The following is a 16,891-nucleotide window of genomic DNA, read 5'->3' as shown; positions in this document are numbered from 1 at the left end:
TTTCTCCCTTAATAATAAAAACCTTCATTTAAAAACTTGTGTTTACTTGTGTTGTCTTTGACTAATATTTAAATTTGTTTGATGATCTGAAACATTTAAGTGTGACAAACATGCAAAAAAATAAGAAATCAGGAAGGGGGCAAACACTTTTTCACACCACTGTATAGTGGAAACAGAGGGAGCTGAACTAAGGAACACTTCCAGTACCCACACTAAGGGCCTCAAAGGAAGCAAAAAATAACGAACGTAAAGGGGTTTGACAAGGATATTGTCAGGAACACAATAGCGAGAGAGAATGCTGTAGCACAGACTTCAGGATGCGGCTAAAGCGCCGACCTACAGCCAAAGAGCGTCTAAATAGCCCTCCCACAGCTGGGGCGAATGATGGTAACGAGTTGGAGGGTAGTCAGTTACACGACAGGCAACTACAGGAAAATTGGAAAAAAGGACAATATCGTCCCCACGGTGAAACTAACACCCAGGCAGTAATAAAAACCTGACAAATCGAAAGTAACTTTTTGACCCTCAATGAACTTGTGGTTTTCCTGTCACCTACTGTTGGGGTATTTCCACCCCACAGACAACTGCCCAGGCTACACATCTGCGCAATGGCACAGACTAACACAGTCTCCAGTTACTCGTACCAAGCCATGTACCAGCCCTTAAACGTACAATAGGTAATTTCAGACTTCTAACGGTCAGGAGAGGAATTCCAGCAACAAATACGCTCAAACCAAAACACTGTTTATCCAGCCCCTTCTCTGTAAATGCGCCATTGGCTGTGGCAATTAGAACCAATTTTCAACCAATGAGCTTGCATTATTGTACAGCTATACAATGTTTCGGTAGAGTGCCGGCCCATCAACTGCATATTTTGAAACCCGAATTTAAGGACTATAAACGCAGGCAGAGGGTGAGTCAACATGTCAGTGAGCATTTTTCAATGATAGGAAGGGATTTACAATGGTTTTGTAACAATATTTTAACACAAAGTTCTTACCTATTGTACCTTTAATACTGCTCTGCCTCTCTGGTTGAACCTGGTTGAGGGCCACCTGCAGAGGGCTGACCATGCCCTGCCTCCAGGTTTCAGCTTGCTCGGGTCAACCTGCCATACACCATGTCTTCCATTTCCAAGGTGCGGCACCCCCCTCTGATGAGTTCCCCAGCCAGGCCAGTGTAAGATGTATGGGCTGTTATCTGCTGCTAAATATATCCATTCCTGTCCTATTTTCCTGGAGAATATAGAGAGGGCGGTGACCTGGTGCTGCATGCAGATGATCGTGATGATGATTATTCATTCATTTTTTTATATTATGAAATTTGGAAGGTGATACAAGTGGTGTTATGTAGTTGATTTTATTGTTATTGCTGATTTACATTTTGTGTAAATGCATACTTTGGCAATGCTACATTTACGTGTTGTCAAGCCAATAAGGCAATAGATTTTGTGGAATTAAATTCCAATTCGTCAAAAACAGAAAGGTTCAAGCGTACTGTAGCGGAGTACAACGTGATGATGTGTACTGTGTGTGAGAGAGAGATATCGAGAGAAAGTGTGTGTGTGTGTGTGTGTGTGTGTGTGTGTGTGTGTGTGTGTGAATGAGAGAGAGAGAAAAAGAGAGAGAGAAAGAAAGAGAAAGTGTGCTGCAGTGGCACTCTGCGGTGTGAAATAAGGATACAGCGGCTGACTGAATCAGAATTCTCCGCACAGCGCTTTTCTTAAAACATTCTTGCAGTGCTGATGAAGCGGCCTTCAAGCCAAGCTGTTTCAGCTCCGCTTCTCTGGTTTGGATGTGACGCGAGGTTATTGCAGATTGTGCGATAATGTCTGAGCCGCGGTAGCAACGTTGGCAGGACAGCGGTATAAGTATCCGTCTCCTCGCACCTTTCCTTTGGAGAATTCCGGATGACTTCATCCGCGCCATTGGAGTCAGCCGCCTAAAAACTACTGTGGCACCCAACTACTGCTGCTGTCCAGTCCTGCTCTCCCCTACTTAATCCTTTATTTTGATAAAAAACTAAACAAAAAAACAAAACAGAATTACGATTAAAGGGGAGGGGAAATGTTGTACCCACGCTGGCCTGTGATATGGGATCTCCGTCTGTGCTAATGTGATTTCTATCTCTCTGATGTGCGATCGAGTGAAATAACGGCCGCTGCTCCCGCCAGGAAAATCCAGAGAAACAATGCGGCGATATCGCTGCCCAAGGTTATCACTCGGTGTACTTGATGCTGGGAAAAGATGAGGAGCAAACACACGGCTTTGTTTTCCCAGAGCGCTTTCTAAATACGCTCCTTTTAAATATTTAAAAGGCCATTAACGGGCGAGTATGACTGGATATGCCGCTCTACTGCTGCCAAGTTAAGAGCGGTGCTTTACTTTTGTAATTGAGACGGGCTTTATGGTTCTCCAAGGTGGGAGAAGGTTTGCAATAATAGAATAAAAACCTGGCACGGTGCTAGTGCAGCTCTATGACTAATTTTTAGTACAGGGAGATTTCCTCTATACAGTTAACTCAGCTCAGCCCAATGCCTTGATGAAATGCATCGCTACAACACCACATTACCTCAATGAAATTACATGGCTGTGTACAGTGTTAACACAATTGTGAATGGCTTTTTGCGGTGGTTCTCTAATGGAGTGGGCTGCCGTGGTTTTGGTGCGTTCATACACACAGAAGACACGGTTGATGTCAGTTGTAAATTAATGGTTCTTAATGTACAACAGGTCAATGGTAATGGTAGTTAAGTTGTCATAATTCTTTCCCACAGAGAGGGGTGTCTTTTTGACGATGGAGCAGTTCAGTTGCCGCGTAGTTTGAGAAGCTTGGTTCTTCGTTTGTCATGGCCTTCTCAAGCACCGGAACTGAGACCAGTTGAGCATTTTTGGGGCTTTCTGGATTGATGTCTGAAACTCCCATTCTCAGAGTCTCAGAGTCAGCCTGTGTGTGCAGGGGAAACTCTGACTTTGTCTTCCTGTAACTGTCATCCCCGGGGCCCCGGAGCATCATGAACCAGGGTGGGGTGTGTGTGGTGTGTGGTATTGTCATTGGGGTGGGGGGTCCTTTCCAATACTCCTGTCCCCTGTGACACATCCCCCTGTGTTGGCCTGTGTGTGTGTGTGTGTGCACTGTATTCCCACTTGGTTGCAGATGAACTGACATATGTGTGTGCTCACCTCTACATTACATTACATTAATGGCATTTGGCAGACGCTCTTATCCAGAGCAAAGTACAGTTGATTAGAATATGCAGGAGACAATCCTCCCCTGGATCTATGCAGGGTTAAGGGCCTTGCTCAAGGGCCCAACGGCTGTGCGGATCTTATTGTGGCTACACCGGGAATCAAACCAACGACCTTGCGGGTCCCAGACATGTACCTTAACCACTACACTACAGACCACCCAGACCTCTGTATAGACAATGTAACTGCTGTGTACAGCTGAGTATTTGTGTTGTTATTTCTGCCTGTGTGTGCGTATAATCTGACCGTGTGTGCGTGTGTGTGTCCCTGGAGACCTGCTGTGTGCAGTGAGTATTTGTGTTGTTATTTCTGCCTGTGTGTGCGTATAATCTGACCGTGTGTGCGTGTGTGTGTCCCTGGAGACCTGCTGTGTGCAGTGAGTATTTGTGTTGTTATTTCTGCCTGTGTGTGCCTATAATCTGACCGTGTGTGCTTGTGTGTGTCCCTACAGACCTGCTGTGTAACTGCAGCAGCGAAGGCGTGTCAGACCCGGAGGATTGTGATGAGGGAACGGGTCAGTGCTCCTGCCTGTTGGGCTACACGGGGCTGCAGTGTGAGGACTGTGAGGAGGGGCACTTCACCAACGGCTCCACGGGCTGTCTGCCCTGCGGCTGCGACTCTTACGGGGCCGTCGAGGACCGCTGCAACAGGTACGAGCCCCCCGCCACGAACCACCCAGCACACGCCACACGTGCCACGAGCCACACGCCACACGCCACCCGGCATGCACCACAAGCCACAAACCACATGCCAAACGCCACCCGGCATGCACCACACGCCACAAACCACATGCCAAACGCCACCCGGCATGCACCACACGCCACAAACCACATGCCACACGCCACCCGGCATGCACCACAAGCCACAAACCACATGCCAAACGCCACCCGTCACAAGCCACAAACCACCCGCCACAAACCACATGCCACACGCCACCCGTCACAAGCCACAAACCACCCGCCACACGCCACATGGCAGCCAGCACATGCCACACGCGCCACACGCCACACGCCTCGCCACACTCGCCCCACGCTTCTCCCCACACCAGGGATAAGAGGATGCCACAGGACCGAATTCAGCTTGTTGCCGTAGAGCTCCATTCAGCTGCTGTGTTGTTTGATGATTGCCATTCTGCTGGGTTTTAACCAGTTTTGCCGAAGCGGGTTTTCAGTGTTACCGTAGAAAATGAAGTTTTTCCATAATTGCGATGGATGTGCACATAGGCCTATGTCCCATTTTGAAGGAAAGGGCTTATTCATTAGGCAAAACATTCTGCTACGATTTGAACATTGTCTATTAGCCCTTTAATGTGTAAGATCGCAAATATATGATTGGACTGTTCTTAACTGAACACTATACTGCTGATGTATTCTGCTAATTGGAGGCAAGGGAGTTCTAGAACACTGGCTTCGAATAATAAAAAATCGCTCGCTCTTCAACGGGGTAAACAGGGAGCTGCACTCCTTGGGAGGTGTTTCGTGGGCGTGTTGTGGAGACAGGAACAGTGGCTCTGCTAGGTTGGTGGTGGGATGACTTACTGCAGAGTTAAAGCGTGTAACTGCCGCATTCGGATTCTCGGTTCTCTTTCCATTCGACAATATTCACGTGTCGTTTTTCTGCACTTGAGTGTACCTTGCGTAGATAAGATGGAGAATTACCAGTGAATCTCTCCCACCCTCCATGGGTATACTAGTTACATGTCCTAGAGTTCTAACCATTTTCTCCCACCACTGCCTATCGGTGGCGTCCCTGAGGATTGTGCTGGCCAATGGGAAGCGCTTCTATACCTGTATGTTTTTTTGTGCACAGCGTACCATTGCAGCATTGGAATGCTTGTCGTTATGGGCAGGCCAGAGCGTGTCTCCCTGCCCGGCAGGTTTCAGCTGGGCATGTCACTGCACGCCCCCTCCTGGAACACCTCAGGGCTGCGCACCGCGGTCACTGAGTGACGTGAGGCTGACCGCCCGCCGGTCTGACCGCTCGCTGGTCAGGCACTCATTGCATGTCAGTATCTTTCACCTGAGGAAGGTGCTCCGTGTACCTGCCCTGACACCTGCACCTGCACACATCTCCTCACCTGGTCCTTACCTGCCTGCGCTGGAACTGGATGATGTCACTGCGTGGGTGTGGGGCGGGGAGACTGATTGACACCGTCAGTCCCGTTGGACGTGTTGGGTGTGTTTTCCTTCGTTTCGGCTATAATTCTCACCTTTATTTAACCTGATAAGTTGTGATCAGTTATAACATGCTGTAACCTGCTCTCAGTCAGACAGGACAGTATGTTCCTCGGAGGATACTGCAGGGCCAGAAACAGTGTGTGTGTGTGTGTGTGTGTGTGTGTGTGTGTGTGTGTGTGTGTGTGTGTGTGCGTGTGTTAGTGTGTTTGTCTGTACATGCGTGTGTGTAGGTGTGCGTGTGTGAGCATTTGTGTGTTTGGGTATCTGTGAGTGTGAGTCTCTGTGTGTGTACGTGCCTGCATGTGTGTGTGTGTGTGCGTGTATGTAAGTTAATATATGCGCTATGTCATGTTTATTCCTGCCTTCATTTATTAATGAATGCAAATTATTTTATATTTGGCCAGCGCTTGGCATAACAAGGTCGAACAGCTTTTAAGTGTCTAGAAGCTACTTGCTTGTTGCTAAAATGACAGGTGCACTCAGTTCCCAATATCTGCCTTATTATATGACCATTTTGTATTTTCCGATACAAATGGGCCAGCAACACAGCCTTTTTGTCTGTTTCTAGATTGTTACTTCATGTGAAACTGTATTTTTATTATGTTCTAGCGGTTGCAGCACTTTTAATGATGTAATGATACCAACTGCTTTTGGCAGTGTTCAGTAAAAGTAAGTTCTTTCTGTTGCTGTTTTGTGCACAGCTGGATATGTGCTCTCTGAGTTTATGTGGGAGTCCTGGATGTCCGTTCATGGAGAGCCAGATATTTACTGAAGATATTCAGTAAAGTGCTTTAGCTCAAGGGTACCACAACAGTTATTTGCATAAATGTTACTAAGTAAACCTTCCCTGTTTACACGTGGGACATGGCTGGATGTCAGGAAAACGGCTCCATTAAAAAAAGAAAATATTTGTCTTCCCTTTAACCATGTACTGCTTGTAAACAGGCACAGCGTTAACATGTTTGCAAGGATAACATGTGGTTATGGCATCGTCATCACAGTATATGGCTCTTTACTGTAAGGGCGGTTGCCAGGTTACTGAATTCCCCTGTTTGTGTAAAGGAATGTTGGGGGGTTACCAGCTTCTCTTGCACAACGATGGCCATCCAATAGTGAAACCACTGTAGCCATTCTGTCGCGTGTGTGTGTGTGTGTGTGTGCAAGTTTGAGTCAGGTGTGTGTGTGTGTGTGTGTGTGTGCACGTTTGAGTTAGATGTGTGTGTGTGTGTATGCACATTTAAGTCAGATGTGTGTGTGTGTGCACATTTGAGTCAGATGTGTCCATGTGTGTGTGCACATTTGAGTCAGATGTGTCTGTGTGTGTGTGTGTGTCTGTGAGTGTGTGTGCACGTTTTACTTAAATGTGTCTGAGCAGGTGTGTTTAGACTGTGTGTACGTACATGTGTATCTAAAAATGAACTGGTACAGGGAGTGAGTAAGTGTGACCATGTGGGAGAGCCTTGGCCGGTAAACAGATGACAGACTCACAGAAGGAGCGGTGATTTGGAGTGAGGGAAAATGATGCTCATGTGCTGCCCACAAGGAGCCGTTTCAACACTCAGAGATAAGTGCTCACAATCATTATCACCATCATCATTACCAGCACCATAACAACCACCATCATCACCATCCTCATCATTATCATTATTACTGTCTCTGATATCATTATCATCATTATTATCATCACCATCATCATCACCACCATCACCATCACTTTCACTGATATCATTAGTATCGTCATTATCACCATGACAACCAGCATCATCACCATCCTCATCATTATCATTATCACTGTCTCTGATATCATTAATATCATCATTATCACCATCATCATTACCATCTCCATGACAACCAGCATCATCACCATCCTCATCATTATCATTATCACTGTCTCTGATATCATTAATGTCATCATTATCACCATCATCATTACCAGCACCATGACAACCACCATCATCACCATCCTCATCATTATCATTATCACTTTCTCTGATATCGTTAATATCATCATTATAACCATCATCATTACCAGCACCATGACAACCACCATCATTATGATTATCACTGTCTCTCTTTGGTACAATTATCATTATCATCGTCATCATCATCATCATCATCATCATTATCGTTATCACTTTCACTGATATCATTGATATCGTCATTATCACCATGACAACCACCATCATCACCACTATCCTCCTCTCCCCCATCACTATCAACATTGCCATGATCACAGTCCTCAAGATCTAAATATCATCATCATGACCCTCATCCTGGCGGCACGGATGGTGCAGTGGGTAGCACTGCCGCCTCACAGCAAGGAGGTCCTGGGTTCGAATCCCCATCGGCCAGGGCCTCTCTGTGCGGAGTTTGCATGTTCTCCCCGTGTCTGCGTGGGTTTCCTCCGGTTTCCTCCCACAGTCCAAAGACATGCATGTTAGGCCGATTGGAGAGTCTAAATTGCCCGTAGGTGTGAGTGTATGGTGCGTGTGCCCTGTGATGGACTGGCGACCTGTCCAGGGTGTATTCCTGCCTTTCGCCCAATGTATGCTGGGATAAGCTCCAGCCCCCCAGCGACCCTGATCAGGATAAGCGGGTTCAGATAATGGATGGATGGATGACCCTCATCCTGACCTGTTCTGTCCTGGCTTCCCAGCAAACATAGAACGTTCTCACAATGTTGCTACCATGTGGTGGCAATGTTATAACACTGACAGAACATCCCAGGAATATTGTGAGAACATTTTGTGTTGTTTCTACCTTTAATCATGCCTCAGCTCATTATGTCCAACCCTAATCACCTCCAGCCCTCCTGTGAAACTGCTGAAACTGATCCGGGAGTGCTGCATGCTGAATGCTGCATGCTGAATCTGCTGCAGAACGTAGACCTCTCAATGCAAGTGAATAAACACCACCACCCAGCCAGCCAGCCAGCCAGCCTCCCTGCCTCTGCAGTCCCCAGAGACGCTCCATACCTGCCCCTGGGCGTTTCCCAACCGTAAAAAACACCATCCCCACAGAACTGGGATGATGGGCAGCTATCTGTAGAAACAGATGGAGTGGTGGATAACGCGTGGTGAGACCTGCCAGTTCACATCCCAGGTGGGGCACAGTCACTGGGTCCTCCCGGCAAAACGCTTGATGTGAAGCGCTTCGGTCCTTTAAACAACCTGCCGCATGGAGGGACTGCATGTCGATAATGCAGCCCTGCAGATAGAATAACAATGAACGACCAGGAGAGGGGGAGAGTGGGAGAGGGAGAGGGAGAAAGAGAGAGGGAGAGAGAGGGGGGGAGAAATAGAGAAAGAGAAAGGGGAATGGAGGGAAAGGAAGAGAGGGAGGGAGAGGGGGAGAGAGGGAGACGGAGGGTAAGAGAGGGGAGTGAGAGAGTGAGAGAGGTGGAGTAAGAGAGAAAGAGTGGGGGAGTGAGAGAGTGAGAGAAGTGGAGTGAGAGAGAAAGAGAGAGGGGGAGTGAGAGAGGGAGAGGGCAAAGGAGAGATTCTAAACACACTCTTCTCTGATTTCTCTCTGAGCTTTGCAATCGATGGGCTACTCGCGTTAGCCATCTTACCTGTGAACTTTGATCTTCTACTGCTGCTCTGCTAAACCACCAGCCATGCACTTACCCATAGTATACCTTTGTGTGTGTTTGTATGCATGGGCTCATGTGGGTCCATGGATGTGCATCTGTTTGTGTGTGTGTGAATGTGTGTGTGTGTTTACCCTGGTAAAAAAAACAACTCAAGCTAAGTTTTGAAACAGCTGCTAGCAATTTGACCAGTTCAGACATACTCAGCATGGTTTGACCAGCTCAAGCTAAGTATATTCTGTAACAGCTGTTAACTGGTTACTTCAAGCTGGTCATAGCTGGATTTTACCCCAGGGTATGTATGTATGTATGTGGGTGTGTGTTGTCCTTGTTATCATAGAGGTTATTATGGGTTAAGTGCTGCGAAGGTCACTGCATACTTTTCTGAGGTTCAGAGGAGCAGACATGGAATGAAAGAGTGAGATTGTCAGATGTCACGTGTGGTGAGACCAGAGGGGAAAAAAGGCAATTAACTACTTCAGGGGATCCAGAGCACACCAAGGCAGTGTGCAGAAACTGAGAGAATACTGGCTTGTGATTGGCTCTTGGTAATGGGTAAATGCTGGACTGCAGCTGGTCATGTTAGTGAGGGGATACTAGCTGGTGATTGGCTCTTGTTAATGGGTAAATGCTGGACTGCAGCTGGTCATGTTAGTGAGGGGTACTAGCTGGTGATTGGCTCTTGTTAATGGGTAAATGCTGGACTGCAGCTGATCATGTTAGTGAGGGGATACTGGCTGTTGATTGGCTCTTGTTAATGGGTAAATACTAGACTGCAGCTGGTCATGTTAGTGAGAAAATACTGGCCTATGACTGAAGAACCTTTGCAGCAGCACCTCGCCCTGTTGTTATACTGGACTGTGATTAGACCTGCCAGGGTTGGGATGCTGGATAGTGTTGGAATACTGGATTGTGATTGGACCTGCCAGGGTTGGGATGCTGGATAGTGTTGGAATGGGGGACTGTGATTGGACAATCGATGTTGGAATGAATGAATGAATGAAATGACTGGGCTGGGGCCTTGTGCACAACAGGAGGCCTTTAACTCTGTGTTCTGATCACTGCATCCACTCACATGAACTATGCTGGAGTAGTAAACGCATTATTACTTTATTATCATTATTCAGTACATTACATTATTATTAAAGTTTTTCACTTAATTATTTAGGTACTATTCATGACACATACCCCTAAATTTAGTTGACGTAAAAAAAAAGAAGAGGGAATTGGAATGTAAAAATTCTCAGAGGTCCCTGAATTGTGAAACTTATTTTCTTGTGGAAGCTGTCAATCGCCACCTGCTGAAAACTATTCTAATTTAATTTCTTTGGTTTTGGTGTATTCTCTTTTTGGAGTTGGTTTAGATTTGGCAGGGTGAGGGAAGCAATGGCCTGGATAATTCCCATTGATTATTTTAAGGAATGTGTACCATTTTTCCCCATGGTCATTACTTGATCAATTATTTCTCAATGATTGCATTTATATAGTGAGGATCTCAAAACAATTTACAGTGATGGGGGGAGACCTCAGTGCAGCTGCCCCCAATGTGCAGTGAGTGATGCACGGCAGCCATTTTGTGTCAGAATGCTCACGGTGGCGGGGGAGATGACAACGTGGCTGTCTCTTCATGCTGTTTATCTTTGGCCTGCCTGGGTGTGTGTTCCAGCTCGTAGACCGGCGTTTGACCTTGTCTGTTTCTGCATGAAGACCCAAAACAGCCTCCATTAGACAGCAGAACCTCCCACAGGGCCTCTTCCTCTTCTGTGTGGGGGGATCGTCTGTGCTGGGGAGGAGTGGAGGGGGCTGCTAGTATGTAGCTTCTTTCAGTTATCTGTACATACATACGCATAGGCACACCACACACATACACACACAGGCTCAGGACACGTACTCTCACACACACACACACACACACACACACACACAATTGTGTCCAATTGAACTTATTTTCTCACTGTGTGGGATAATGTTATCACACTTTTTTGTAATAACATTTGACAGTGTAAGAAATAAATATATGTAGAAACATGCTGTGAGAGTAGTACAGGCTGTGATAGTGTAAATATGAACAGAGAGCAGGCCTTGCCCTCCCATCCTAGATCACACATCCTCTTCACTGTACACTTCTCTGCCGAGCCGTGACCTTTATTAACCTTTGGTCCGGTTCTCCAGGTTTTATCTCGGGATCATGCTGCTGACCTGGAAATGGAGAGTAGGATGGGGGGGGGGGGGGGGGGTGCACATTGGGGAGGTGGAGTAGAGCAGGGGATAGGGGGATGGGTGCAGGGTAAATCAATGTGTGACAAACACATCTGTTTGTCTCTGACTCTCTGACAGCAAACCCACATCTGCAGCAGCAGCCAGGGGGGTGGGGAGAGCTGACATCTTCAGCTCGCATGCGTGTGCGTGTGGGTCTATGTGTCTGTGTCTGTGTGTTTGTGTCTCTGTGGGTGTGCGTGTGTCTCCGTGTGAATGCACGCGTGTGTGTGTGCGCGTGTGTGTGCGTGCAGGCATATAGGGGAAAGCACAGAGGCGCACTCCACACGCTGACACACACACGCACGCACACCAGGGTTAGCAATCTTGTCAGTACGATTCCAGAAGACATGTGAAACGAGCCCTTATGTAACAGAATGCACAACAAGCGCACAGCCCATCACGGTGTGTCATTCCCCCGCCTGACTCACCACACAGCGGGGGGCTGGTGAGCCCTGGCAACCGCACGCTCACCCAGAACGCTCTCCCAAACGGGCAGAAAACACGGACGTCCATTTTAGAGCAGCGTCCCAATCCCTACCCCGTAACGGAAATGCGGACCTCTGACCTCAGATGAGGTGCGGGAATGAAAGAATAGGAACATGCGTCTCCTGAATCGTAAATGGCTGGCCGGTTGCTAAGCAACGGTCGCTAGGCACCCCGCTGAAGCTGCAAGGTGAGAAGTGGAGGAGGAAGTGAGAGGGCAGGAGACATCATCGGAATGGGGAGGTGTGGGAAGGGGGAGGCTGTGTGGCTGCAGGGGCGTGGAGGACCGCATCTGTGAATGAACCGCAGAGAGAGAGAGAGAGAGAGGGAGAGAGAGGGAGAGAATATGAGAGAGAGAGAGAAGGGGAGGTAATGAGTGAGTGAGAGTGAGGGGGGAATGAGAGAGATTTTACACTCACAATCACACAACGAGGATGCAGAGGAAGGGGAGATGCAGAGAGAGAGAGAGAGAGAGATAAGAAAATGAATCATGGGAGCTGGAAAGACACAGAGTGGGAGAGAGAAGTACAGGACTGATAGGGAAGTGAGAGAGAGAGTGTGTGTGTGCACGTGTGCACACGTGTGAGTGTGTGGGCTCAAGGTGTGTCAACAAGAAGCTGCGACTTGAAATGAATTCCCCCCTTCTCTCTCTCTCTCTCTCTCTCTCTCTCTCTCTCTCTCTCTCTCTCTCATATTTTGGTTCCCTCCTCCCCCCCACCTCCCAGAGCACGTGGGGCCAGAACACCCTTGGCCATACCCTTGAGCGTTTAACCCCAGAACCTTTCAGTTAACATCTCTCCTAAGCGCATGTGATCTCCGTAAATGACTACGGTAGAGTCCGTTTTCTTTTTGCTCGCTCCTGCTAAACATTTTCCCGTTTACGAGCTCCACGGCCGCGGTGTTTTATTCGCCGCTGTCAGCGCTCCTGCCGTTAAGCGTGTTTACGAGCGCGCCATCGCCGAACGCTCGCTCGCTGCGGGCACCGTCTGCGGAATGGCTGGGTGGCTCGCCATTTTGAAATAAACAAAGCCTGTTTCATCCGACCCCCTGCCCCCGTGACATCTTGCAGGCTCCTGTCTTTCTGTGTTTCTCGTGTCTCTGGATGAGAAAGACCTTTCCGCTCAAACGTGGGGTGTGCTTAGAAAACAGTGGGAATGCTTTGCACTGGAGGAAGATGAGGGATGTCTAGCTATAGACCCTTTAGAGAAGTGTGTGTGTGTGTGTGTGTGTGTGTGTGCGTGCGTGTGCGTGTGTGTTTAGCAGCCCTGTACTCTTTCCATGGCTTGAATGGAGATTATTCGTCACACTGCTGTGCACACACGTACTATACACACCCAACTGTACTCAGACACACGCAATGCCCTTACACAACCACACACGACTGTATGCTGTGCAACAAAACACTGCTATACACACTGCTGTACAAGCACACATACAGAGACACTGCAGTACACAATCACACTTAAAGCCCTGTAATTACTGTAAACATACACTCGCAGAAACACACACATTACTATACACATTCATACATTCAAACACACTGCTGTATTTGACCACACATTACTGCAAGCGCACACACACACACACGCACACACACACAGTTGTTCACAGTACCTCCTCACCTGCTTTAATCAGTGCTAATCTTGAGCAGCGCTGCTTTCCTTGTTGTGTCGGACGCACTGCGTTTTCTCCCACACTGGGGGTGTGAAGGGGCCACTGGCCACCTGAGCAGACTGCACCTGCCTCTGTAAACGTCTCCTCTGGCGTGGCTGGCGGGGGCCAGACCCTCGTCTCAGCAGCCTCTCGGCCTCTGCCACGAGGAGAGAGCCGGGTCCTGCGTCCGACACCTACCGCTGCGCTCCCTGTGGAACTCATAGCTCTGACCTGGGAGGTCGGAGTCACAGGCTCGGAGCGCTCCAGTGGTTACTTCCAAGCAGCCTGTGGTGACATGAGAATAACATGGTAGTGCAGAATAGGGCGGCCTGTAGCTTAGTGGTTAAGGTACATGACCGGGACCCGCAAGGTCAGTGGTTCGATCCCCGGTGTAGCCACAATAAGATCCGCACAGCCCTTGAGTAAGGCCCTTAACCCTGCATTGCTCCAGGGGAGGATTGTCTCCTGTTTAGTCTAATCAACCGTAAGTTGCTTTGATTGAAAGTGTTGGCCAAATGACATGTAAAAAGAAGCTGTCGCTAGCTCTGACACCTTTGGAGCACTAAAACCTTCAGAGCTGCTTTTTATCATGCTGGTTTTTGGGAACAGTAAAAATAGATGGAAAAATGTATATTGGAGTTAACTGTTGTAATTTGTAATTACGACATAACGAGCGATTCCAGAAATCTTCCCTGGTTGGATGGTCGTATTTAGGAGTTTCAGAGATGGCTGGAATGGAGCATAAGTCCCAAGTAGGACAGAGCGACCTGAGCCAAAATGGACTCCATAAGTCACGTGTGGCCCCAGTTAGCCAGAGAACACAGCGCCAACACAGCCACCGTCTCCCAGCCAAAGATCACAGAGCTAAAATGGCCGCTGTAGGTCACCTCAACACTCAGTCAGAAGTAGAGCCCAGAGCCAACATGGTTGTCAGAAAGATCATTTCATGCCTTGTTTTTCAGTTTCTCAGCTGCTTAGCCTCATTTGACATGTGATGAATGTCCCCAAGGCAGACCTAAGATCAGGTTTTCCTGCAATGGCGCACCAATAAATAAATAAGTCTGTGGGGAAATATAAATATAAAGCAGATTATAAAAGATGCCTGTTCATAAAAAGTGAGTGAATAAACCTTGAAGCATTGTGGTCATGCCACCAGAGTGGAAAAGGAGCATTGTGAAAGTTGGCACTGCGATGTTGTGCTAGTTCAGTTCGGACAAGGCGGGTGAGATGAGGGTCAGAGGTCGCAGTATGGTTGGTGAATGCTCCAGCTGTGGAACTGGTGTGGAGAAACGCTGTGGGGCGGATTGCTGGCTCTGAGAGGACCCGATGGGTGCTTGCTTTCTGGGCTGTTGCGCTTACTGGCACCTCTTTGGCCCCTGGGGGTGAGGTGTGTGGAGCAGTCTGTAGGACTGTTGGTCATATCCACCTCTCCACGTGGGGTTACCGGTTCTGTCCCGGTACCAGAGCAAATGCACGCACACCACCAACACTGTTCGCAAGGTGTTGGAACACAGGACCCAGAATAGAAAGAAAAGCATCATGTAAAGAATAGAAAGAAAAGACATTCTCTCTTAATGCTCATGTTTGCCCTTGTGTTCGTGCAGCTGGGACAGAGAGGGGGAGGAGCAGGTTGATTTTATTGTGTTCCATTTTCCTCCTGAACAGAGAGCTCATCTGCGGATGTTCTCTGACAGGTTGAGGGCGACAGGTCAGGGCACTCAATAAATCTCCATCCAGTCAGTATGCTTGATCAGTCCAGCGCTAATCAAGGTCTCAACCTTCCTGACTGCCTTTTTTTTGGAAGGCCCAAAATGTGGGAGGGGGGGGATGGGGAGGTAGTCTTTGATTTGTTCTTTCATGGCAGGGGTGAGATCCTCATTGAATTGTCAAATTAAAGTAATTTTGCCTCAATGCAAAATTTACCTTGAAGTACATTGCGACCTTCGCTCCCTTATTCTGCAGACAGAACTCACCTCAAATATTTCTTTGTAATCCATTTTATTAATCCCTTTAAAGCCTTGTTTAAAAATTCAGCTAATCCCTTGTCTTGGTTAGGCGTAGCCTGAAGAGATTAAGTATCTGAAGTCTTCCTCCATCGGTGTTTAAAGGGACTGAATCTGAAAGTGAGGTTGTTGACCTTTGATATACCTTCATGTCTTAAATGTGGAACCAGATAGATTTCTCCAAACGTGGTGAGAATAACAAAAAAATAAAAAAAGAATTGTTAATGCATAAAAAATATAGGTGTATCAGTTGAAAGTTTTTGGTTCATTTGAACCAACCTCCTTTGGGTCATACTCTTTTCTTCTGTATATCCCGGTATCCTGCTTGCCTGTTTTTCATTACTTTGGCACGATGTCTAGATGGAGATAAATTATCACACTCAAGCCTTTTTCAGACTCTGCACTTTCTTAATTCAGCCCCTTCTCTTATAATCATCCTGTCTTACATTTTTAATGGATGTTCCTTGGGGACAGAGCTGGGGACATCATCCTGGGATAAGGGGGGGAGGGGGCTGGGGTGGTTGAGGAAGCAGTATGGGTAGGGCTCTATGGAGAATTGGCTTCTGTTGTGATGTTCATATGACCACAAGTTAGGCCTGTTACAGGTGGAGCAGGGTTAGCAAACATTTAGGCCCATTTCAGACTTTATAATATTATTCAAATATTCTGCTAAAAAGTAACTGGTCGATAATTTCATTTGGCATTCAATTGTTTATTTAAACGGCTGTGCGGATCTTATTGTGGGGTAGCCAGCCGTTGGGCCCTTGAGCAAGGCCCTTAACCCTGCATTGCTCCAGGGGAGGATTGTCTCCTGCTTAGTCTAATCAACTGTATGTCGCTCTGGATAAGAGCGTCTGCCAAATGCCAATAACGTAATGTAATGTAAATTCCAGTTCAACAGAACAGTTAAGTGATTAATTTTATACTTGTTTGGCTGGAATCCACACACCTCATTTAAAAGGCTCGAATTGGCTGTTGATTGCTGCAGACACTGCAGGACTGGAGTTAAACTTGCAGGATCTGTAATATTCAAGTGAGAGGGGCTAAAATTGGGGGAGGTGAGTGAGAGGGGCTAAGATTGGGGGGGTGTGTGTGAGAGGAGCTAAGATTGGGGCGGGTGAGTGAGAGGGGCTAAGATTGTGGGGGGGGGATTGAGAGGGGCTAAGATTGGGGGGGGTGAGTGAGAGGGGCTAAGATTTGGGGGGGGGTGAGTGAGAGGGGCTAAGATTGTGGGGGGGGTTGAGAGGGGCTAAGATTTTGGGGGGGGGAGGCTGACAGGGAAAGTTTCAGGAGACGAGGTGGAGGGGGAGGCTTGTTGGGGCTTTAGCCAGAGACAGCACTGCTACACCGAGCCGTACACACATAAATATTTGATGTTAAGGAGCAGATGAAAAGAGGATTAAAGTGGTGCGGGATTGGAGAGGTGTGTCCTAGAGGGCAGATTGTGCTCTCTAATGCGGTCAGGGCACAGGGGGCGGA

The 16,891-nt window shown here is 47.7% G+C and overlaps 1 protein-coding gene across 2 annotated transcripts in view; it reads left to right on the top strand.

Moving 5' to 3' along the window:
* Positions 1-16,891, top strand: part of LOC133141684 (multiple epidermal growth factor-like domains protein 9) — a 64,064-nt gene that overhangs the window by 16,251 nt on the left and 30,922 nt on the right. For both annotated transcript variants that reach the window (XM_061262297.1, XM_061262296.1), the window contains exon 2: positions 3,700-3,898. In XM_061262297.1, the coding sequence (XP_061118281.1) occupies positions 3,700-3,898 (199 nt within the window). The remainder of the gene's footprint in view (positions 1-3,699; positions 3,899-16,891) is intronic.

Source organism: Conger conger, chromosome 12, assembly GCF_963514075.1.
Source record: "Conger conger chromosome 12, fConCon1.1, whole genome shotgun sequence".
In the NCBI taxonomy this organism is placed as follows: Eukaryota; Metazoa; Chordata; class Actinopteri; order Anguilliformes; family Congridae; genus Conger; species Conger conger.
This window is presented reverse-complemented; position numbering and strand designations above follow the sequence as displayed.